The 24,390-nt window shown below is 39.2% G+C and overlaps 1 protein-coding gene across 2 annotated transcripts in view; it reads right to left on the reverse strand.

The window, feature by feature from the left end:
- Positions 1 to 24,390, reverse strand: part of EPHA4 (EPH receptor A4) — a 94,382-nt gene that overhangs the window by 11,981 nt on the left and 58,011 nt on the right. Inside the window, exons 6-13 of one of the 2 annotated variants that reach the window (XM_077488290.1) lie at positions 16,191 to 16,315; positions 15,795 to 15,954; positions 15,136 to 15,247; positions 7,166 to 7,224; positions 6,467 to 6,580; positions 6,164 to 6,349; positions 3,237 to 3,298; positions 1,298 to 1,504 (exon numbers count right to left, since the gene is read on the reverse strand). In XM_077488290.1, the coding sequence (XP_077344416.1) occupies positions 1,298 to 1,504; positions 3,237 to 3,298; positions 6,164 to 6,349; positions 6,467 to 6,580; positions 7,166 to 7,224; positions 15,136 to 15,247; positions 15,795 to 15,954; positions 16,191 to 16,315 (1,025 nt within the window). Of the gene's footprint in view, positions 1 to 1,297; positions 1,508 to 3,236; positions 3,299 to 6,163; positions 6,350 to 6,466; positions 6,581 to 7,165; positions 7,225 to 15,135; positions 15,248 to 15,794; positions 15,955 to 16,190; positions 16,316 to 24,390 lie in introns of both variants that reach the window. The other variant, XM_077488289.1, reaches the window with a different exon arrangement.

Raw genomic sequence — 24,390 nt, forward strand, 5'->3', positions numbered from 1 at the left:
TTACAGCTACTTACATAGCACAGTGCTTTACATTTATATTAAACATTCACATCAGTCCCTGCCCTCCAATGTAAGGCCCCTAAGTCACATTCATACATGCACATATTAGGGCCAATTTAGACAGGAGCCAATTAACCCTCCAGCATATCTTTGGAGTGTGGGAGGAAACAGGAGTACCTGGAGGAAACCCACATAGGCACAGGGAGAACATGCAAACTCCAGGCAGGTCGTGCTGTGGTTGGGATTTGAACCGACGACTCTAGTGTTGCCAGGTGGAATTGCTAACCATTTATTCACTGTGCTGCATGTTATTGGATCGCACACTGAATGTTTTTTCAGCCATATAAATATAAGCATGTATGTGTGCTAGGACATTACATTTGAATCTTTCGTTTATGAAGCACTTTATCAGAAGCAATATCAAATTGTTTAGGGGAAAACAGAAATGTCCATCCCTTCCTAAATCTCTTAATGACCCAGGATCTACTAAAGCAAAGTAGGGAGGGGTGGATTTACAACTTTAAAAGCATTGAAAGTGAAATTGTAAAGACATCAGAGACTCTGTTAAAGCTTAATTTTAATCTGCTTATAGTCTGCCTTCCCAGATCTGATTCCTCCGTTTCACCCCTGATCAACATGCTAATTGTCTTAAGAAATAAAATCTTTTAATTTTGTACTTTATTTTAGATCAAGTGATATCATCACCAGGTCTCTTTTATTCTCTATGCTTAGCGGGCAGATTAGAACAGGTAAAAAGGGCCATCAGGGTGCTTCCTGAACACAAATAGCTGGAGTAATGCCCACATGTGATGCTGAGCCATCAAAATTGAAGGAAGTGAAATCCAATAAACAAAATGGGCAGGCGAGGGACAGTAAGAATAGGGAGGAAAGGGCTACATTTTGCTGTTTGTTCTCCAACCAGAAGAGAGACGAGCTCTATCACACTTGCTGCAGCTTCTAAAGCACACTGGGAGAAGCTCACAGCATGCAGTGAAATCAAAGTAAGCTAATTTAGTACAGGAGAGGAGTCTGTACAACTGTGCAAGATGGAAGTCAATGGCTAATGTTTCACTATAGTGGTCATGGGATTGCAATGGCAGACAAAGGGCCTGAAGTGATGTATCATAAATAAGTGGCAACAAATTACATAGATTAAATCTGAAATTATCACCTGGCCTTAGTATAGGAAAAAAAAATACTTTTATCAGAGGCTGGCAATCTGTCCAGAGTAAGCATAAGCTCCATAACAGTATGGAAGGTTTTGCTCTATTAAGTGACAACAACAAGCCATACTTACCCTGGTGGTATAGGCCGCCTCGGGATCGTCCTCTAAGACACGGGACATGCCAAAGTCAGATACTTTGCAGACCAGGTTGCTGTTAACAAGAATGTTGCGGGCAGCCAGGTCTCGGTGTACATAACTCATATCCGATAAATACTTCATTCCAGATCCAATTCCCCGCAGCATCCCAACCAACTGAATGACAGTGAACCTTCCATCGTTCTTCTAAAACAAAAGACAGTAATTAGTAATGTCACCATTGCTCCCAATTGTCCCTTTTGAAACCAATCCCTCTTTTTCCTCAACTGTTCCCTCTACTTGGACTGATGAATATTCCACACTAAATTATTGGACTGTTTGTCATATTGCACTAAAACTTCCATCCAACCTTCAAATTAATGCATTTTTTTTACTCAAATTTAACATAGCAAATAAATTCTTCATGGTCTTCATAACTTGGGTGCCTTAGGACTGTGTCCCTACCTTACATACTTTAAAAAGGTTTGCTGAAAGATGCCCCACTTTCCCATCTCAAAAAGGCATATCATATAGTAGAACAACCAGGCAGAACACCTACAGTCATGGGCATACATGGATCAATATTCAGCAGGTTGATTAGGGTACCGGCTGAATTTTGGCCAGGCTGATCGTACCCAGGTCAATCGATTGATCAGCCCGTCAGATTTTTTTTAACATGTGACTGCTGCAAACAGCTATAGCCACTAGTAGTAATTATTGTATTCTGGCTCCCAGCGTAAACCCCCTAACCAGAATACAATAGCGCTGGAGGAAACATTCCCCCATCAACATTGACTATTTTGATGGGAAATCTAGCGGTTTTCTTTCCTTCCAGACATGGTGGAATGGAAAAAAAAAAAAGATTCATCTATAGCTTGCCTTAGAGTACTGCATTGAATGATACATTTAGAATTACGGTCATTTGAGATAATGTCTGCCATTTAAAAAAAATTATAGTGCACTTTAATGTATATATAGAACAATCACTTTTTAGCTCAATATGTTTAAATTCAGTCTCTTTTACGTCATTTGTAACGTTAGACTGAAAGCAAGCGATTTGTTTGGAAAATCCATGTTGGGAGGCAAAGTTTCGATGGGTGGCAAGCTGCCACATTATGAGAACACATTTGATTCTAATGTAAGCCTGCAAGCATGAATCATAATCATTGTTTCTTTTAGTGATATGTAATATTTACTTCATATGTTTTACACACAGTATTGGGAGCTGTCCAGTCAAAAAGATCTGAGGTCATTGGAAAGAAAGTATTAGGGGGATGCATAACTGAATGCCTAAACACCCTCTAAATCTATAGGAAACCTTTGAGCAGCAGATTTTTGAAACGTAATCTTTCCTCTCCAGAAAGTGGGGTAGTACAATTGTTACATACAGTATATACTGTACATACATATATTTTTTTTATAAAATTACCCCCCCCCCCCCCCAAAAAAAAAAAGTTGCTTTGCTGTTGTTAATTGTTCAATGACCTGAAATAAAGAGGTTGGCTTCCAAAAGGTGATTTATGCATGTGAATTTAAGGCAAGTTTAGAAAGGTTGCAGAATAGATACATGGCCAGAATTATAGTTGTGTTTTATTAGACTGTGCCATACAAATTGTCTGTGCTTTTGTAACATTAAACCAGCCACAGATAGAAGCCTGGTGAAGCCACTATCTTTGGGTCGGTACTGGGGGGGGGAGACGGGACTCAGCTCTAGCGATTTAATAATGGCATCCCATATTCAGTGTAGAGACCAGGTTGAGCACAGATATATATATATATATATATATATATATATATATATATATATATAGGGCATTGGGTCCCGCCTTGTGTATTAGCATTTTTCAGGTACTAGAAAATAAAAAAAGATATACCTATTACCAACTGGAGTGTATATCAAATTAGCATAAAAGGGGTGGAAATCTCAATAACTCACTCTCAGAAAAGCATCCAAGGAGCCGTTCTCCATGTATTCGGTAATGATCATAACCGGTTTACCTAAGAATAAAGAACGACACTGTTAATGACATATAATGTATATCTTCATCCAACCAATGAATGCTCTACTTTCTCTAATATTTCCATGCGACTGAGCTCTGAAATGTTATCCTTAAACTGGACTGTCCTCCCTTTATATGGCAAGAATTACCCTTTCATTGTAATTCCAACCTGGCATGTGAAACATGAATCTCCCTACTAATTCATAGCGGGTGTCTGTTTCTTTGCATAATTACCATCTAAATGTATATGGAAATGTAAGCACTTTTCTGTCTCAAAGACCTATTTTTCATGCAACACGCATTTTTTTTTCTTTCTTCTCTCTTACCCGCTACTCAAGCGGCAGCATATTTTAATGTGGTGCATGCAAGGCTTTATTCAGATTTTATGGTTTCATAAGTCACAGAAATGATAATAAGACACTGCTGGAATCTAAATCAGGCGCTTGGAGTGTACTGTAGAGAATAGAGGGGAGCAGCAGCCTTTTACTGCTGGCGCTTTTTACACCTCACAATGGCACTAAACATGGCTAGCGCACCCGTTAGATGTGCCCCCACCTGCAATGTGTTGCCTTACTGCCACAGCCAAACAGCCTTCATAAGGTGTAAAGAAAAGCTGGAAATTTTCAAGCAGATGGGAGTTGTTAAAAAAAAAGAAAAAAAAAAAAAAGGCCTGTCTTATAAGCTGCTAAAAGATCTGAAAAGCACGGTCTTTTATAAAACTGCTATTTAGAAGAAAATGAACAAAAGATAAAAATAGCATATAATAAAAATATAACAAATGTGCCTCAACAGATGACTAACTACATAGCTTTCAATGAATGTCACTGCCACCAAGATTAGACATCCAATGCCCCTGGTAAATTCTGCATTAAAGCAACACGTGCCAGGGAAGTTCAATCTACCAGCAATGTTTTCCAACTTTTGTACAAATTGAGGTGTGATGGCCATCTGCTTCATGCCCATACTTTAGCAATTAGCTCATTCTCGCACGTTTAGTAGTACGTCCTACTGCATTCTGATATCACAAAGTCCTGAATTCCTTTTGCCTAGGGAAAGGATATCATTGAAAATCGGCAAAGCCATTTTTATCTGACATAAAGATGGATGGCTTGATCCACACCCCAAACCCTGTGCTTTAGGATATACTGTCACTATTCTATCTGTCATTTCATTTTTATGATTTTATGCCTGTGACGGTATGATCTACAGTACTGCTGAATATACGAGGAAATTGTAGGAGGCTCCACAGAACAGATAACTATTAATAATCTGGAAGTTAACTGTACAAGGCAATTCTTATATGATAAATCTTTTTTTTTTTTCCTGCAATAGAATCAAAATCAAAAAGTGAAGCAAGGCAATACGCTCAAACCCAATATTCCACCAACATCTCAAATATCAATATAATAATAGAAAAGGACCCCCACAGGACTTTTTAGTTAGAATTATAAGTACAAATGTATAAAAAAAATCATATTTTTATTACAATAAAAAAAAAAAAACAATCGGTCAATACAATAATACCATACTTAGAACAGACACGACATAAAAATGAATTGTTGTAGGATATAAGAATACAGCTACCCTGCTGAATCTGAGAAACAATGAAAGGAAACTGCCAGCGGGGATAAAGCTTGGTCAGTGTCGGTGAGCAAAGAAAAATCCAGACATATTTTGGAAACAATATTTCCTTCTTCAAGGAGGGAGAAGGGTATTATAAATTTACAATATGATTATAAGAGTCAATATGAAGATCTATGATACATAGTCATAACAATGGTACAATGGGCTGATGTTAAAAAACACTTAGACCAGCCATATACAGTTGAAATCATGGCCGGTTCAGCAGGAACCGTCCGAGATTCAAACCGTCAATGGGCAGGCTGAATTTACAAAGTTGATCGATCAACTTGGCTACAACCAGCCTGCCAGATTCTGTTGCGATTATCTGTAGTGATAATCACTGTTTTCGCCCAGCAGGGACTGCATCCCCCGACCACCCCTACCCCACGCCGGGAGAAGAAAATGACATGGCAGGTGGGATTCCCCTGTCAGCGCTGTCTGTGCTGATGGGGGAATCGTGGTTGCAGGAAAGAAATTTCTTCCGTGTATAGCCAGCCTTACATTGTACAGTCATGAATGAGTAAAAACCTCTTTGTTTTGCATATATGACTCATGTTATTTCCTGTGGAAATCATTCTAAATTGTACCATTTGTCCATTTTTATTATCAGCATTCTTCTATATATGACATTATTGTACTGGTTGCATATATTACATAGTTACATAGTAGGTGAGTAGTAGTTGTAAAAAAAGACACAAGTCCATCAAGTCCAACCTATAACCTATATTATGCAAATGTGTATGTATATTACTATATCTTGTATTTATATCTCTTTATCTTTAGTGACTTTTTATATTTTTGTGATGAAGAAGGAAATATTATTTCTGAAATGTTCACCGACACTGACCAAGCTTTATCCCCGCTGGCAGTTTCCTTTCAGCGTTTCTCAGATTCAGCAGGGGATCTGTATTCTCCTATTGTACAACAATGCATTTTTATGTCATGTCTGTTCTAAGCATGGTACTATTGTATTGACCGATTGGTCTTTTTATTATAATTGTAATAAAGCTATGAATTGATTTTTTTTTTTTTATACAGTTGTACTTCTAATTTTGCCTCAAAAGTCCCATGGGGGGGGGGGGGGTGTCATACAAAAGAACAGCCATATGACTTGTCTATATTTTACAATATTTAGCAAAGAGTGTAGACAGGGTACATTTGATTGATGGCTTCTGCTGTAACAATGCAGAACACCGGGATTTTATATAAAATGTATTATAGATGCATTTATTCAACTTACATTTAGTCACCACACCTTCAAGATGAATAATGTTGGGGTGATCAAACTGTCCCATGATGCTGGCCTCGCTGAGGAAGTCCCGTCTCTGTTTATCGGTGTAACCAGCTTTTAAGGTCTTGATAGCTACATAAATTTCTCTTTTACCAGGAACCTTCAGTCGCCCGCTGCACACCTCTCCAAACTCTCCTGCAAACAGTGAAAATGGCTGTTATTTATGATAGCTGGACTAGACAGTTTTACTTCTAACGCGTTGTGAGAAATTGGAATAAACAGTGCTTACTGCCTTCAGGCTCTCGTACTTACCTACTCCAATGACTTTTTCAATCTTTATACAAGAAGCGTCAATCTCCTTTGCAAATTCTCGGACTGCTTGGTTAGGGTCTTCGTATGTAAATGGATCAACATATGTCTTTACCCCTGTAATTAAAAAAAAATATATAATCTAAGCCCGAAAAACCAGTGTAAAACACAACGTGAGACAATAAGGACAATAATGGTCGGAACAATGTACACTGGACCCTATGAGCCTAGCGTGGGCTTGACCTGCAATATGTCCTTGTCATCATTATACAATGGAGACAGACATATTGTAGGCTGGACCAATATTTCACCAGATGACTCGGAATCAAGGATATTTCTGTAGCAAAAGGCATCTTTTCATGCATGTCCAAGAAGGTCACTAGCTGCTAGAGAAGGGACGGGATGAATATTTATTCATTGCTCAGACAACTCTACATTCCCTGTGCATGGGTGATGAGCAGCATTGTATGAGGTGCCTTCTCATGCATGTCCAGGGAGGTCACTATCCAGAGAATGGATGGGCTGAATATTAATTCATTACCCCAAACATATAAAAGCATAAAAAAAAAAAACGACACTAATTATGTACGAGTGATGAGTACACTTGAAATAATTCACAAGTAAATACAAACACTAAAACATTTTTTTACTAGCTGAATTGTTTACACACTAATCAGAGCTACTCATTACAAAAATCATTACCTTGGTTTAAATGCTTCTCCTCATCAGCTTCTTGTTTTGCTTTGCTGTACTTACTTCGCCTGTAGAGATAAAAAAAAAAGCAGTCCTTCAGGATACAAGCAAAAAACATCACAGAGACAAAATACCACGCCACATTATGCAAATGCCAAGCCGGGATACAGAGGGAGAGCAGTCCTTCCAATACAACGGGAACTTATTGCTGGCAGCTGCCTTTCCAGCTTCATAAAGCACAACAAATTGTTTGACGGTACTTTTTGTAAGTACAAGAATTGCCTTTAAAACTTAGGTGCTAAAATAAGGAAACTTTCAACTGATCTTAGAACACGGTGGGACATTCCGACCACAAAATCCATCGGATTTTTTCTGACGGATTTTGTCCTAAACTGGTGTTGCATGCACAAGGTCGGACAAAGTTGTCGGAAAACCTGATCGTTCGGAACGTGATGACGTTCGTTCGTTACGACGGGGCTGTTGAGGCTAGTAGCCAATAGCTTTCGTCTCGTAATTTGATCTGAGCATGCGTGACACTTTGACCGATCGGAATTCTCTGCAAACGATCGGAAAAAGTCAGATCTGATTTTTTGTCGGAAAATATGAGATACTGCTCTCGAATTTTTTACGTCTGAATTTCTGACGGAAAAAGTCCGATAGAGTCCACACATGATCGGATTTTCCGACAATATAATCCGATCGGACCTTTTCCGTCTGAATTTCTGACCATGTGTACAGGGCATTATTAGGGTTTTCATTTTTTTATACATTTGTATAGAAAAGTCTTTTGGCACATGACTGCTAATCTATATAAAGCATCGTCAAAGAAAGCCCAGAGGGGCGTAACGCGTTGGATGGTTGGTGCGGAGTGAGGTCAGCACGCTGGGTGCCATCTTGCAGATGTCTAATCTGCCTTTGTGGAAGTATACTGTGCTTGTTACCACATATGTAATGTGTTTTTCTTTATCCTGTGTGTGTTATTATAGCTTTCAACTTTAAAAAAATAAATAAAAATCAAGCAGGTTTGAAGCTCCCTTATTTGTGATTTACATGTACAGTTCATACTGAGGACTGGGGAGCTTGATAACCATATCTGCATGCTGATCAGCTGGCTACACTAAAAAAGCCCTTATTGACCTCCTTTTCATTAATGAGGTCTGTGTTATAAGGTGAGGAGACATCTTTACTATGAGCGTTGGTGGGTCACTTTTGTCCAGGGTGTTTCTACAGACGTAGAATTTCTACACTGAAGAACTGCTGAAGTTCACAGGCTATTTGCCAGATCAAGATTGCTTAAAGTGGTTGTAAACCTCAGACATGAAATATGAACAAAGCATATCCCTCTATAGTGTGTACTTGTCTCAATTAAAAGAACGAAGTGTCATTTCTGTCTGCTGCTCCGTTCCTCTGCTATCAGCATGAATCACTTCTGACAAGTTTTCCTGACACCAAGAGACAAATGGTGACAGGGGAGGGATTTCTATCTGATTGACAGCCTCAGCTCTGTTTCTGACTGAAGGGGGTGTGTCTCTTCCCTCCAATCAGCTCTCAGAGCTCTCATCACTGAGCTCTGCAGAGTGTAACTTCAGCTCTCTGCCCCCTTTTTTATTATCTCTCAGATAAGCTTTAAAATCCTGAACTTTGAATGGATGTATAAAAGATAGGGCTGCAGAAAGACAGGTATAACTTATGTAGGAGGATTTGTTTAATCTCCTGAGGCCAGTAACTTCATTGTGTATATGGAAGCCACTTTAAATATTTTAATTGATCTGTGTATGGTACTTTTACTTAGTCACTTCATACTTTAATTGTCTGGTTACTTTTGTCCAGGGTGTTTTTCACAGGTTTGTATACACTAAAGAATTGCTGAAGTTCACAGGCTATTTCCCAGATCAAAGATTTAAATTGGACTGTATATGGGACTCTTACTTAGTCACCTTATTTTTCACATGTATGGCATTGGGACTTTATTTAGGACTTATTTTTATTTACATTACGGTATTATTTTGCGTTCTCATATTTACTTTTTGGTTTGTAGCATGGAGGGTTTCGCTTTTATCTGATTCAATATTACATAAATAAGGAGTCTCCGTGCTTGTGGAAAAATACAAACAACATTTTGTGAAATAACACAGCTGCCAACATGCTATGAGATATCTATCACAGCCAAAAAAAAATCTATATATATCTAATTGACTTGCTAAGCGATTATTGAAATATTTAGCTATGCACGATGCTAAAATTATAATATACTGCATTTGACAAAACATATATATAAAAAAAAAAAAATATTCATTATATAAATGTCCATTCTTTCAAACAAAAAGTTTCTTTTACAAAATAAAGATTGTTGTAAAAATCTAGAAATAAAAAAAAGGTACAATACACAATGAACATTATAAACTAATTGTATTTCACGTGGCTGTATGCCGTTTCCCACAGGTGAATGTCATCTGGTCACATGACCAAATTGAAGAAAACCTTTAATGATCTATTCCAAGTCACGTGGATTCAGTGGGAAAGTGCTTTTTGTATAAATCTGCCACTGAGGAATGTTTCAGACATCAAAATTTACATAATGCATTGAAATGGAATTAAGTGAATGGGGAAAAGCATTGAGGACAATGTGTAATTATATTGTATCAGTAAGGGCTTTGTCCAAATGTCACAAGATTCCCGATAAAGCACTAATTGCGGATTCTGAACCTGTAATGGTCTGGCCATACAACCTTTTGACCTTTTCCAACCTGCATGCAGCTTCAGACATTGCTTACTGCCATTGTCCATTGATAGCACCTGGACAAGCCATAGGGAAGGCGGTCACTTTGGGCATCCTTGTAATTAACAAGAGCATTTCAGGTAAGGTTTATCAGCTGAAAGATCAGGTGATAAACAATAACAAGTCAATGGGCGTTTATTTGGACAACTTCAGGTTCCTAAGGAACATTGTGATGGTAAGGCATGGTGGGATTTAAAGTTGTAGCTGTGACAAAGGTACTTTTTTGGCAAACTATGAACACTGAGACATCTGCACAACTCTGCACTTTTTAACAGAGGCCTGTACAGGTAAGAGTTAATACTTCCCACAGGATTTTGCTGTATACAAAAGGCTGGTATGTGCATGCATTGTGAGACTGTAGCCTAGTGTTAGAGATCTCTCCCATACATCATAAGTGTATACAATGGAAAAAGGTGTTCCTTTCTGCCAGGTCTGCTTTGATCAGCCATTGCGTGACCTTAAATGATGGATCTGGCTAAGGGGCACCATGAGAACCAAAACAAAGTCATACGTTATTGCCATAAAGCCTCAGGATAATGTCAAAAGCAACAAGGTTAGCACAGGCAGCAGCCGATAAAGAAGGATCAATGGACACTTAAGGCGTATCCCTGTCCTTAATATTAGAAAGATTGTCTCTTCTTCTCATTATGTCTCTGGAGGCATTATCATGGCGTGTTTATTAGCTGGAGAAGGTCACATTGACAAGTTTGTTGCATTTGAGGCATGTGTTAAAAGTAAAATGAAAAATGAAAGGGGCATACAGGGAGTACAAAATGGCATAGTCACATTAACAAAATAATATATACACAAACCAAAACTGGGTAAAAATATTCAACTGTATCAACCAACAAGGAATAAACAACAAGGAAACAGGAATTTGGGATCCTCATTAGCATGACAGTAATCATTTAGTGAAAGAATAAAATAGCACACTTATTTAAAATCTTGAATATCAGCATAGGTGGTAGGAAACACCAAGGTGAAGATAAAGCAAGGCTATGTGGTTGAACTAGATGGACTTATGTCTTTTTTAAACCAGGCTAACTATGTAACTATGTGCCGGTAACTCCATATCCCCTGGCATCATAGGGAGCTGCTCCGACAGCTGCCAAAAAGCCGTGGCGGCACATAGTTACATAGTTTGGTTTAAAAAAGACATAAGTCCATCTAGTTCAACCACATAGCCTTGCTTTATCTCCACCTTGGTGTTTTCTACCGCCTAAGCTGATATTCAAGAATTTGAACTGTAAGTGTGCTATTTTATTCTTTCAATAACCGATTACTGTCATGCTAATACGCATCCCACGCACCCGATTTCTTGTTTCTTTGAGCTGCTGTGGATTATCCCGGATTGCCTGTGGAAGCTGCAGGATCCTCTTGTTATATGGCCCCTGAAAATCTTCATGATTGGATTAGAATTTGGTTTGGATTGATCTTGACACTACTGGCATTGGACGCTGAAATTGGGGACTTGTAGTGCACTTTGCTGGTTTATGCATTTACAAGGAATAAATAGGTCCCCACATTGTAACATAGCAAAAACAGCAGTATCCAGTATGCTGGAACTCCTAATATGGTTTAACCTTCTACTTTTATAATAGATGAATCCAGCATTCAAGGAGTTAAAGAAAAAGCTATAAGGCAAGAGGCAGACTGACTCATTTCCACCCCTCAATGACAGTTTGCTTGGTGGAAACTGATTCCAAAAAAACAGCTTTAAGAAATCAGCATTAGAATTAAAAGAGAATGAAGCCATGTACAGGGGCGCCAAGCTGCTATGAAACGAAAGAGACACCATCTGCCTTCCTCTCTGTCAGCCGATTACATAACCTCATTAAAGTGCTCGGGAATAAATGTTCGGAACTGTCCAGCTGGGCAATGACATGGTGCTAGCGACTGGAAACTTGTTCCTGGAGATGTCACAGTCCAGAAATGCTTCTAGAAGCTGCCAGGGCCAATAGATCAACCATTTTACACTAATGTCAGCCAGAAGAAAGCTGCAATACCCAGTATTAACAAAAGCGAAACAACAACAGCAAGTTGGGAAGGGAATAAAGCATTAAAGCTTAACCCATACATGGGTATCCTCACTGTGCAACAAATAGTAGCTCATATAAAGATGTGGGTCAAGGGGTAAGCTACACAGACAATTTCAATCTATTGCTACTGAGCGATTTCATCTAAATGACCGCAGACACCTCATAGGCTTGAGCTAAACATGAGATTTGCTTGTAGTTTTGCTATTATTATTATTATTTAAGGTTCTTGTATAGCGCCATTAATTTACGCAGCACTTTACACATACGTTGTACATTCACATCGGTCCTTACCCTCAAGGAGCTTAGAATATAAGGTCCCTAACTCACATTCATATACTGGGGCCAATTTAGACAGAAGCCAAATAACCTACCAGCATGTTTTTGGAGTATGGGAGGAAACTGGAGTATGCAGAGGAAACCCACACAGGCACAGGGAGAACATGCACACGGGTAGGTAGTGTCATGGTTGGGATTCAAACCAGTGACTTTTTTAACTAGGAGAGAGTGCTACCCACTACACCACTGTGCAATTAAAAATGGCAAGTAAATAATCACTAGCAGTAGCAACTGATCGCTAAATAGATGGCACATACAGCTAAGTATTGAGTAAGATACACAAATAACATGTAGTAGAAAATAATTCTTTAATGACCTTACAATGCTCCAATCAAACTACTACTACAAAGCTTCTAGTACAGTTTACTCCATAAGTAGCCATTTGCTCCATCTGTGTAGCGATCAATTGCTACTCTCAACAAATTTAATAGCATGATTGAGCTACTCAAAATCTCCCAACTCTGGACTAATAAGGTGACTGCCAGCAACTTGTAAACCTCTCTGTAGCAAGAGAAAAAACAGGCGATCATTCGTCCAATATTCTCATTGTGTGTGCAAGGCTTTAGACTACAGGAAATATTTAGATCTCCCCAGATCTAAGCTAATCGGCCAGTTCTATACAAAAGGGACCCCTGGAAATGAAGGATATAACAAACCAGGCTCCAACAATTCACAAGCTGAACTATAAAATATGCCAATATTGATCCTAAAGGCGGACCAAACTTCCATACAACTAACTACGTTCCCTGTGATGCAAAAGAAAAAAGTGTGATTTACACTGAGATCCCTACCTCACACTGGCTGCTATGTAAAGTATATGAACAGCTTTACAGCAGACTGAATACACCAACACAAGAAGAATACTATTAATATCTCATTAACAACCCTCTCCCTTCCTCCAGTAAAGATTTTACCAAGGATTATTTTTCAAGCATACAAACATTCCTGTAACTCAAGATGTATTTTTATGGCAAGGAATAGCCTCTTATGTTCTTGCGTTAAATAAAATGGATTCCACTTGTAGTAAGGCAGCATCGCCAAGCAGCTTAAATTTAGCCCAAAAAAAAAAAAAAGAATGCTCAAAGAATGGGCTATATAAATTTTCGAATTCCGCCCTCATACAAGGTGCCACTTCTTCTTCGGCGTGTTAAACAGAAGAGGAAAAATGTTTGAATTCACATTAGAGGCTATGCGGTTGTCAACTCCCTGCTTTCTGGCTCTGTTCCCACACAGACGGCTTTATGGTTGACACTAAAAAGGAATCAATGAAAGTCCAGGGGTTGACGTTTCATTTTTATCTAACGCGATCCACTGAGGACCAATCACGGCTGGCCTAATATCGACCAGAGCCCACCCTCTCCTTTGTCACCAAGGAGGGATTGAAATGCGATGACAATCTCCTGACACAGTGACAAATCTGGCAATGATCAGATACATTTAACTTTTGTATTAAAAGTAGTCTAGGACATCGAGATGCTCTCAATGTATTCTAACAGCTTTTACTGTAAGGTTGAATGGAGAGGTGTCTATCTTACAAAGCCAAAAAGTGTTTGAAAGTCTCAACCATGGCAACCAACCAGATTATTCTTTTCATTTTCCAACATAAAGGTAGCAATTCAGCAAAGTAAAATAACATGTGGAAATCAAAAGTGTTTTAAAAGAAGGTCTCCCTGTAGACCATTGTCAATCAAAAGCATACCAGCTGTCATATATTCAGTTCAGGTTGACTTAGACACCAAGACAAGTTTCGCTGTGAAACACTTTTGACACGCGGTGCTTATTGTCACCCAACTGTTTGAACAAAGCCTCTAACAGCATTGAGGAAAAAAAAAAAAAAAGGTCCCAGGAATTAGTGGAATTCATTTTCAATTTAAAACGGGGCTCCCGCTGCAGAAATCATGTTTAAATAGCAGGCTGTTTCTGCTGCCTACATGCTGGGGACAATAAAAGAGCTGGCAGGGGTTTATACTGTGAATGCTATGTTTAGATGCTAATCAGAAAACAGGTCTTTGTTTTCAGGTCTCAACTCCTCCCTTAGAAGAAGGTAAATGGCAAAAGGGGGGGTTTTTTAAGACAAAAGATAAACCAGGCATAGTTAGAATCCTAAAAATACCTTGCATACTTTCTCAGATACTTTCGAAACAAAGAATAAAACAATATTTTTTATCAAAGGTAAAAAAAAAAAAAAGGATTCCAGTCCAACCTGCTTAGCTGGTACACTGTCATATCACCACAATGGCAGTCATTGCGGACAATATTCTATTTTCTTTGCCATATTTCATGGTCTTTGTTCATCAATTTAGCACAGTTCTTAAATGAAATGGAATATACTGGCTTATGAAAAAGCCTTGTCCACCCAAAAATAATATCATGTTTTTTGGAAGGTGTGGGATAGCCTGTGAAATCTCTGAACTTGTGTTCCTACAACTGAACACCTGCTGTGGCCATTATGTACAATTAGTAACTTATAATAACCATTTACAATCCCCATTGAATGTTTTCACTCTAATGTAATGAAAAGTGATATCTGATTGGCTGCTGTGGATTCCGTCAACATAACTGCTACTTGCACGGTATTATTAAGGGCGGTCTATTTTGTCATAGCGCTTATCTATATCACACAGAGAAGGTAGTAGGAAGAAGGTAGTGGGAATGGTATTTTGCCTCAGTTATAAAGCACAGTAAAAAATAAGAATATGACCACTGTGCTCTTGGCTTCCAGTTTTTATCACAATCTCCAATCTACTTTTGAGTAACGGAAGAGTGGTTTAAATCTGCTTTAGTGTATCATTTAAAAGCTGGTGTGAACAATTGAAGTCACATACCTTCTGCTGATGACAAATGCAGCAATGAGAATGACCAGCAAGACGATGCTTCCTGCCACGGACACCAACAGCACCGTAGGACTGGCTCCTTCACCAATCATGGGGGACGGAACTGAGGAAAAAATATATATATATTACTATGTATTAACCACACACTCCAAAGATAAAATGTCTTAGCCCTTGTACACACGGTCGGAGTGTGTCCTATCGGACCGTGTCGTCGGATAATCCGACTGTGTGTGGTATGCATCGGACTGATTCCATCGGACCCAATTTTCCAACTTGTTGGAAATATTTCCCGACCAACTGGTTCAATCGGACATACTCCGATCATGTGTAGAGAATTTTGATCGGACCAAGTGCCACGCATGCTCAGATCGAATTCCTACATCAAAGCTATTGGCTACTAGCCTGAACGTAGTCCCATCGTAACGAAATAACGTCATCACGTTCTGAATGATCGGATTTTTCGACAACTTAGTCCGACCGTGTGTATGCAACAGTTTCGGACAAGATCCGACGGACAAAATCCGACGGATTTGGTTTTCGAAATCTCCGACCGTGTGTACAGGGGCTAAGAATTCAGATCCATTGTTTGATCTCACTTTTTGTTACTTTAAAAGCACACATATACTTTTCGCAGGACCCATTAGACTCACCAGTATTGGTGGTGAACTCGAAAGGACCGCTAAAATCTCCATATCCTGCTGCAGTTCGGGCACGGACATGGAAAACATAGGCAGTTAGCGGGTTAAGACCTTTGATTTCGGCGCTGCGAGTGCCAGTTTTTACAATTCGATAGCTTCGTTCATTTTGGTCCTACGGTTAGTGTAAAAAAAAAAAGGAAACATTTTGTCACCAGTACTCATCACAGATATAAGATAAATTAAGATTAAAAGAAACAGCTGACATAATTTGCAACACTCAACAAAAATTGCTAAACAGCTAGACTGCCGCCAAGCGTTATTACCATACAGAAAAATAGCTTGAAAGAATGATAACCATCCCTTTTTAAGTCTCAAGCACTGGAAATAAGAGGTTTGATTCTACATTACCTTTTCATAGTACTTGATTTCATACTCTAAGATGACGCCATTGGCGCGGTCAGGTTCTGGCCAGGATAAGGACACACTGTGTCTGGTGATCTCCTTTGGCTGAATCTGGGTTACGGTTGATGGAGCTGCAGAAGAAACATCATATACATGTAAAAATAAGTCTTGAATTACACAGTATTTAACATTCATTCTAAAAACAAGTCAATCATTCAATAATTGTGCATGTTGAACACAATGGGGGTTATTTACTAAAGGCAAATTCACTTTGCATGCAAGTGCACTTGGAAGTAAAGTCACTGTAGATCTGAGGGGGACATGCAAGGAAAATAAAAAAACAGCATTTCACTCATTTCAGATCTACCCCTTAGCTTTAGAGCGACTGCACTTCCAAGGGCACTTGCAGTGCAAAGTGGATTTGACTTTCGTAAAATAACCCCCAATGTCTTGCAATGTAATAAATTACAGCATCCCAATTCATACAGAATGGCCAGTTGGTCATTTAGGCCAAAAATAAAAATGGATTAACAGGCAGGAATTTTATTGTGGAAGAGACATACTTTGTCTCTTGCAATAAAGCTACTTACCTGCCTGCCAAATCTAAATGACGTCATCCCTGCCTAGCCAATGAGAGTGGATAGCGAAGGCAGCTGACCGAAAATGTCATCAGCCAGGCATGAAGCTCCAGGATGCCGCATCACTGGAGCCTGAGGCCAGTATAGTTCTGCTTTAACTAAGAAAGTCCAACAAGGAAACCAATATTTATGTATTTTTACCAATACAAACCTAGAGCTCTGCACTAATTATACGACTAGAGTCTAGATGAGCTATCAAACATCCTTTGGAATACTAACCCTTCTGGCAAATACCATGACTTGACAAATTACGAGTCTGGGCCTGACTATATGGTAGCTCCTGCTTTAGCTGCTGATGATCAGCTAACTGCAACCCTTTCCCATAACCCCAAAATATTTAAAATTAACACATATTTTTTCATCCGCAAGTCTCTTAGGCTAAATTACACAGAGCAAAGCTACTCCTGCTTTACTTGCTCATTGCTGAAAATAGCCCTGCTGATTTAATAGAGTAAGTTAGAAATGTAATTAATTAGGAAATATAGACCATTAACCGCCTACCTTTGCAGGGTTCCTCCCTGAGTTTTTATGAAACAAAAGATGTGGTCATCACCTATTTAATTTGAACCTATATAAAATGTCACTTTAGAATATGAGGATCGCCCACAATGTAAGATTTAAGTGACTAGTTTCTTGAAACTCTGCAAATATAAATAAGGGCTGAAGAACTAGTCCAGGGACATGACACCAACACTGAGTCATTGCTAACAAAGTCTCCTGATTCAGCAACTAATCCTGACACCCAGGTGACTTCAGCACTAGGAGGCCTATACAGTGCTATTAAAGAGAAAAATATCCCAGGACTCATGCAATGTAATGACAGGCTGTTGTGATGGAGCATTTTTAGTAATACTCTTCTCACGCATTAATGGATATATACACACTCAGTGCTACCCACAGTATCACAATAGGTCACTGCCCATGACCAATTAGCCTATTATTTGTGATGAGCTGAAAGGAAGATAGTGACTTATTCAAGGACAGGCGGACTTTGAAATAACACCAGATTTAGCCAATTAATTCTTTATTGACTTTTATTAGAGACGATTAATATCTTGGATGACATACTGAATAGCACTTGTTTACTGGCCATTGTTCTGATAACCTGTAATCGTTATATTATATAAAATCAAGATTAACCCGTGCCATGCAGAGGTAAATCTTTGCTGATATAATAAAAGATAGAAGATTTCAGACATGTTGCAAAATCGTTTTAACCAAACTGATTATGGCTACCAACAATCAATCAATGGCTAGTGTATGTAAATATTTTAGCTTTGTACAGATGAAAAAACAGGAGAATCTGGCTCAAAAGGTTTACTGTCATGGTCTTTTTATTCTACAGCTTTTGGATTGTAGAAAGCCTGAAGAAGGGATCTTATGCCGCGCACACACGACCGGACTTTTTGACAGCAAACTACAACGGAACGAGTCCGTCGGACAATTCGATCATGTGTGGGCTCCATCGGACCTTTGCTTGCCAAAAATCCAGCGGACTTTAGAAATAGAACATGTTTTAAATTTTTCCGCCGGAACTCCGCCAGACCGAGAAATCTGTTTGTGTGTATGCTAGTCCGATGGACAAAAACCGACGCTAGGGCAGCTATTGGCTATGAACTTCCTTATTCTAGTCCGGTTGTACGTCATCACGTTCGAATCCGTCATACTTTGGTGTGATTGTGTGTGGCCAAGTCCGTTCATTTGGAAAGTCTGTCGGAACTCCGCTGAAAGTCCTTCGGAAAGACCGTCGGACATAGTCCCTCGAAAAGTCCGGTCGTGTGTATGCGGCATAAGGATCCCGAAAGCTTGATGGTGTTCCAATGAATATGCACTTATTGTGAGTACGGTCTTTGTATATAGCCCAAAAACTCATTCTGCAGAAATGGATATCACCTAATCCACCAACAAGTACTCAGTGGGCAGAGATTATTCATTTTAAAATGGAGAGAGAGGAATTGACATATAAACACTGAAACTGCACCAAAAAAGTTTAAAAAAAATATGCTCCAGATGGCTAGGCTCTACCTTGTCTACACATTCTGCCCTGTCACAAAGAGATGACCTGGGGAGCTAAAGGTATCAGCTGCCAATGGTTTGGGGTATCCGATTGTACTCTATGCTCTGGTAGAATAGTAATTCTCTGTCTGTCTCACTGTCTTGACTTATTATTGGTAAACATGGTGAAGCTATGTATAGAAAGTCCATGTACTGGGAGGTCTCACACAAATGTTATGGCATATTGAGGTTGCATGATGTAACTGTACTTTATATCCTTTTACGCCTTGTATGTTTTTCTTTCACTTCCACCTGTTTTGTGGAAGTCCCTTTTTTGTCTTTTTGAAAATTGAAAAATGTGTTCAATAAAAATTACCTGATTAAAAAAAAAATGTTTTTTTCGAAAAGCTTGCATCTTTAACAAGTTAAATAATAATAATAAGGGGTATTATGTGAATGCCAAACTTTCTTCACAGATTTTAGACAAAATTCTTTTACCAATGAACACCCTGTCCAGAGAAAAGTTGGTTTTAGCGATTTACTAGAAGCATTTCCCTGGTCTTGGCTCTCAAATAGAATTTTGCGAGCATACTAAAGCCAGCCATACATGGATCGAAATTTGACTGATCCAGCAGAAACTGGGCAAATTTTGATCCATGTATGGGCAGGCTGGTTGTACACAAGTCAATCTACTGATCGACTAGTGTGCAACAAGCCTTTTGGGTTTTTTGTCGAACATACAGAGTGTTGACGCTTAGATTCGACTACACCGATCATTGTATTCTGCGCAAACTGTTGGCGCTATATAAATTCTGCATAATAATAATAATAATATTCTGATGGCCGGGAAGTTTTCCTGTGGTCAAGATACAATAGCTCAGAGGGAAGGATTCCCCCAACCACATCATATGTGGAAAAAAAATAAAAAATCATCATGTATTGCAGATTTAAAAGACTTCTTATACCAATACTAAGCCAAGTAGGGTCTTTGTAATGCAGAAGGCATCATACGCATCTTAAAAATATCACAACCGCCACTTGTACATTGGATTTATAGGACTTACAATACATATACACATTCACATACTGTTGAGTGCACTCCATTTTTAATTGTAAAGCAATATGTTGCCTGGCAATTCCCATTTCATCCAGTCTATAAAACTCTAATTTTAATGGCTGCTATGTGTTATCTGACACCTTGCAGAAAGGAGAATGGTAATGTCTGCTATCGAAACAGATTGTATCTCGTAAGTAATTTTTCAGATAAGACTTTTAAGGTGAGAACAGCCCGAGCTGTTTGAAGAGTCAGCTACACAGTCCTGCTTGTTGGTTTTATTGGAGCAATCTAGCAGGTATGCAGTCCGTCCAGCAGTAAAGACTCAGAAGTCACAGGTTTGATGTGTTCATCAAAGCCCAGGGGTGAGGTTTCTCAAAGTGAGTAGATCCAGATCTGATGTTCACTTCCGCAGATCGCCCATTAAACACCTAGCACTAGTTTTACTAGTACCATCAACTTGCTTGATGACATACCCAGTGGCAGTGCAGAGCAAGCTACAAAGACTTTCCACCCTCCTCCCAGGTGTTATAAAATGTGTTTCCTGAGCATGGATTGCAGTTGAGCAGAACAGGCCTGGGCCCAGGCCTCAGAGTCTGAAATGAAGACAAGAGATGCTGGGGAGGAAGTAAACAGCTGCAATTAAAGTTCCTCAGGCTCCAGGCAATTACAAGAGAAGCAGAGCTTTGTGAGGGAGCCTGTAACCTGACCTGGACCTGCAAAGTATACTGTGCCCAGCCAGCTCAGTCCAAACAACCTTCCAAAGGCAATCCACAAAGCTGAAATTCCCTGCATCGCTCTGCTTGCAAACTCAGTCCTGCAAACTGCTTAAACCTGTTCTGAATGGCATTTATACAGCAGCCTTTACGGGAAAAGTATAATATGTTTTTAATGATGGCAAATTTTGAGTTATTATTCCACTATCAAAGCCTTATGTTTTTTTTTTTTTACCTTAATGCATTCTCTGCATTAAAGGTAAAAAATCTTCTACCCAGCCCCCCCCCCCCCCCCTTATGTTTACCTGAGTCCAATCTTGATCCAGCACTGTGCAAGAGAGCAGTGGCTGTCTCCGATCTCTTCCGTATTCACTAGGCAGATTGATAGCAGGGGAAACCATTGGTTCCCACTGCTGTCAATCAAGTTCTGTGATGAGAGAGTGGGGGACAGGGAGCTGGCTGAAAGAACCAAGATGAGACAACCAGCTCCCGGTGATGTCAGAGAGGAAGATGGCATTGCGGGACCAGGTATGCAGTATTGGAGTGATGGATCACAACAGAACACCACTTGCTTGGTGTTGGGGTATGCTTATTATGGATACCACAGCTAAAAAAGGAGGTAATAATAATAATAATTAAAAAAAAATGACAGTGAAATTCCCTTTAATATTGTAAGACGAAACCCAATTTTCAAGCCCAGGCATTGCCTATAGGTCAGCTTATATTCAGCAAATAAAAGCACCAACGTCTCTAACCGCTATGGAAAAAAAAAGCCAGGCTGTACTGTAAAAACATCGACTTTTCTTACAACCCCCCAACTGCCTTGGTGTACAATCCCAGCATATCACATTGCTTCTGATCCTTGTGGGACCAGTCACATAATATTCCTGGGGGTCACCTCTACTGCCCTCTAGTCCCGACTAAAAGAACACATACAGAGACCAGGGCCATCAAAAATGCAGCAAGCAGAAAAAAAAAAAGAAGAAAAAAAGAAAAAAAAGAAAAAAGGTTTTTACTTAATAGTAACAAAAATGTAGATGCTGTGAAGGGAAGCAGAGTAATAAGAATGCAGTGTAGTGTAAAAATCTACCAGTCTGCTATTATGGGGACTCCCGGTGTAAATGAAGCATAACTATTTTTATCCATTCAGGTGAATCACAAATGTTCCAGACGCATTATGTTATAATAAAAGGGTAAATCCATAACTAAACAAGCATCCTCAGATAGATGGAGACAAATAGGGCTAAAACGATATACATATACAGATACACGCACACATTTGTATTTACATATATACAATATATATTGTACATGCGCACCTATATACACACATTCATGTGTGTTATATAACACACTACTTCAGTAATGTGTTATACAATCCTATCCTAAGTAACATCACTCTCCATTTCATCAAGTGCTATATTGTTTTGTTTTTTTAACCACATTCCACAGCGTTTGTTTGTATAGTCGCTCCTTGTCTTGCTTTATTTTTCTTGCGGCACTTCCACAAAATAGATTTCTTTTGCCATCTCCTAACACTTATAGACAAACGGATCATCTTTTTAAACATTTTAGAAGATAAATGTGGCCGTCGTAATGTAAATAATCTTTTCAGCATGTGTTTATATGTGAAAAGCCTTTTAATCATACCTATACACAGGGGCAGCCATATTTTCTCATGACCTATAATAATGTAATATGCTTTTTCTTTTCTCTGTAGGAAACATCCTTGTGTTGTATTCTAACAACTGTACTTGGTTCCAACTATATACGGAAGCCGACCATAGATGGATTCAATCTCAGCTGGTAAAGCAGGGACTGGCCGAGATTTGAAACATCTATGGGCAGGCTGGTTGTACCCTAGTTGAACCATTGATCGACTTGGGTATAATCAATCTGTTTGATTTTTTTTTACATGCGTTTACTGCCAGCGGCTATCCGCTAGCAGTAATCATTGAGATCTGCCAACCAAGAAGTCTTCCCCACTGGCAAAACACAATAGCGCAGCAGGAGGGATTCCCTCATCAACACTGAATGTGTTGATGGGGGAATCAGGTGATTTTCTTTCCATCAACCCATGGTGGATGAGAAGAAAATCAAATCATCTACGGCTTGCCTAACAAGCAGCTTGTCCTGATTTTACTGTAGCAGTCATTCAGCAAGGATGTCGACTGCATTGTCAACAATAAGAAATAGGATTAGTGAATATGACATTGTATGAAAGTATAAATATGGAAATGTTTCAGTAATTACTGGGCTGGATCAAACTCGCACTTTATCCGGTGAGTTTGCCCTTTTTTTGTTTCAAATTTATTGAAATGTCCAAATTGCCTTTCATTCATTTTTATGCACTGCATGCTTTTTGTTCGGTGCAATGTGGTGGTATGAGCTGACCTAGTGTCTTGTATTAGAACTGTGCTGGGTAAGGCTACCCAGTGCAGCCCTAGAACTAAAAGTAGCGGTGATGGCACCAAAACTAAGATAGCAAACTTGGGTCAAAAACCATATGAAATTGTAAACCATGTATAACTAGAAAAGTTCTTGAAGGAAAGTACATATAATGAGCAAGAGTCCCTTGTTTGCTTTTCAATGCAGTCCTAACATACCTGGTGTAAACAGGCCCTGAAGACTCAGGCTGGGTTAACACTAGTGCCAATTGGATGCGGAAAACCACACAGGAGGAGATTGTGACCAGCTCTCTACGGAGCTGGTTCACATATCGGTTCACAATCGGTGCAATTTGCACAGGAGCCCTGTGTGTCTTTTGGTCCGAATTGAGCCAAAAATGTGGGTCTAAAATCAGACCTGAAACGGTGATCGAGGATGCACCGGACTCCTGCTGTGAGCTGCTGCATGCTCATATGTGAACCCAGCCTTAAGCATTCAGGTGCAAAAAATACCGCTTTCAGGTTTGTACAGTTTTTTTTTTTTAATAGGTAATATGTCCATGAACAAAGCAGCACTTAGCTCCATACTGTGGTAATTTTGACGTCACATTTAGATTTAGCTTTAGTCGTATTTTAGCCGATGAAAATATTTGCGGTGGTGAAATTAACACCGGCTCCATATCATAGAGCAGAGTTCAGAAAAAAAAATGCCTAAAATGTTTCAGGTGAGAATTGCATGTAGATGCATATAAAAACACACAAATGTGTGCAAATCTAAAAAAAAAAAAAAAGGAAGAACATTCTTATGCTTCTAAACACAATACACACAGTCATGCACCATTACATGAGTTTTTAAGATGGATTTTTCTGCAAACTTCTGGCAGCAAGATCCAGCATAAAGATAATTATATTCAACACGGCCGTGTGCATGAGCCCTAAATCAGTATTCACCGAAAATACCAAGCTACCCTATAGCGTCCTGCAAATCCCAATCACCAACTGCATATTTCCGTAATGCAAATGAAGAATGAAAACCCTCCGAATGCATTGCTTTGTATTCTTCTAAGATAAATGGGAGTTGCATGTTTTTAAGCTGCTCAGAAAGGAAGCAATTAATTAATGGCTAGGGAATGGCAACACATTGCAGAGCAGCCCTTGAGAAAAGTTACTAAAGTAAAGTAGATGTTGAGGAGCAAGACAGGAAAACACACAGAAGTGCAATCCATCATCTTGTTAAAACACAATTCCTGACTGTGTGTTTGATTAGGCTTGTGTCCTCCTGATTTCTTAACATTACTCAAACATCAGCTCTGTGCCCCCTCTGTTTCCCCAATCAATCATGCGCCATCACAACAACGGATCTGTCTCCTGGGGGGAAAGAAGAAAGTTTGTGGAGAGCCAGAAGAAGACGCCTGC

This window comes from Lithobates pipiens, unplaced genomic scaffold (assembly GCF_037356315.1).
Source record: "Lithobates pipiens isolate NorthernLeopardFrog02 unplaced genomic scaffold, aLitPip1_a1.2 Scaffold_18, whole genome shotgun sequence".
Classification (NCBI taxonomy): Eukaryota; Metazoa; Chordata; class Amphibia; order Anura; family Ranidae; genus Lithobates; species Lithobates pipiens.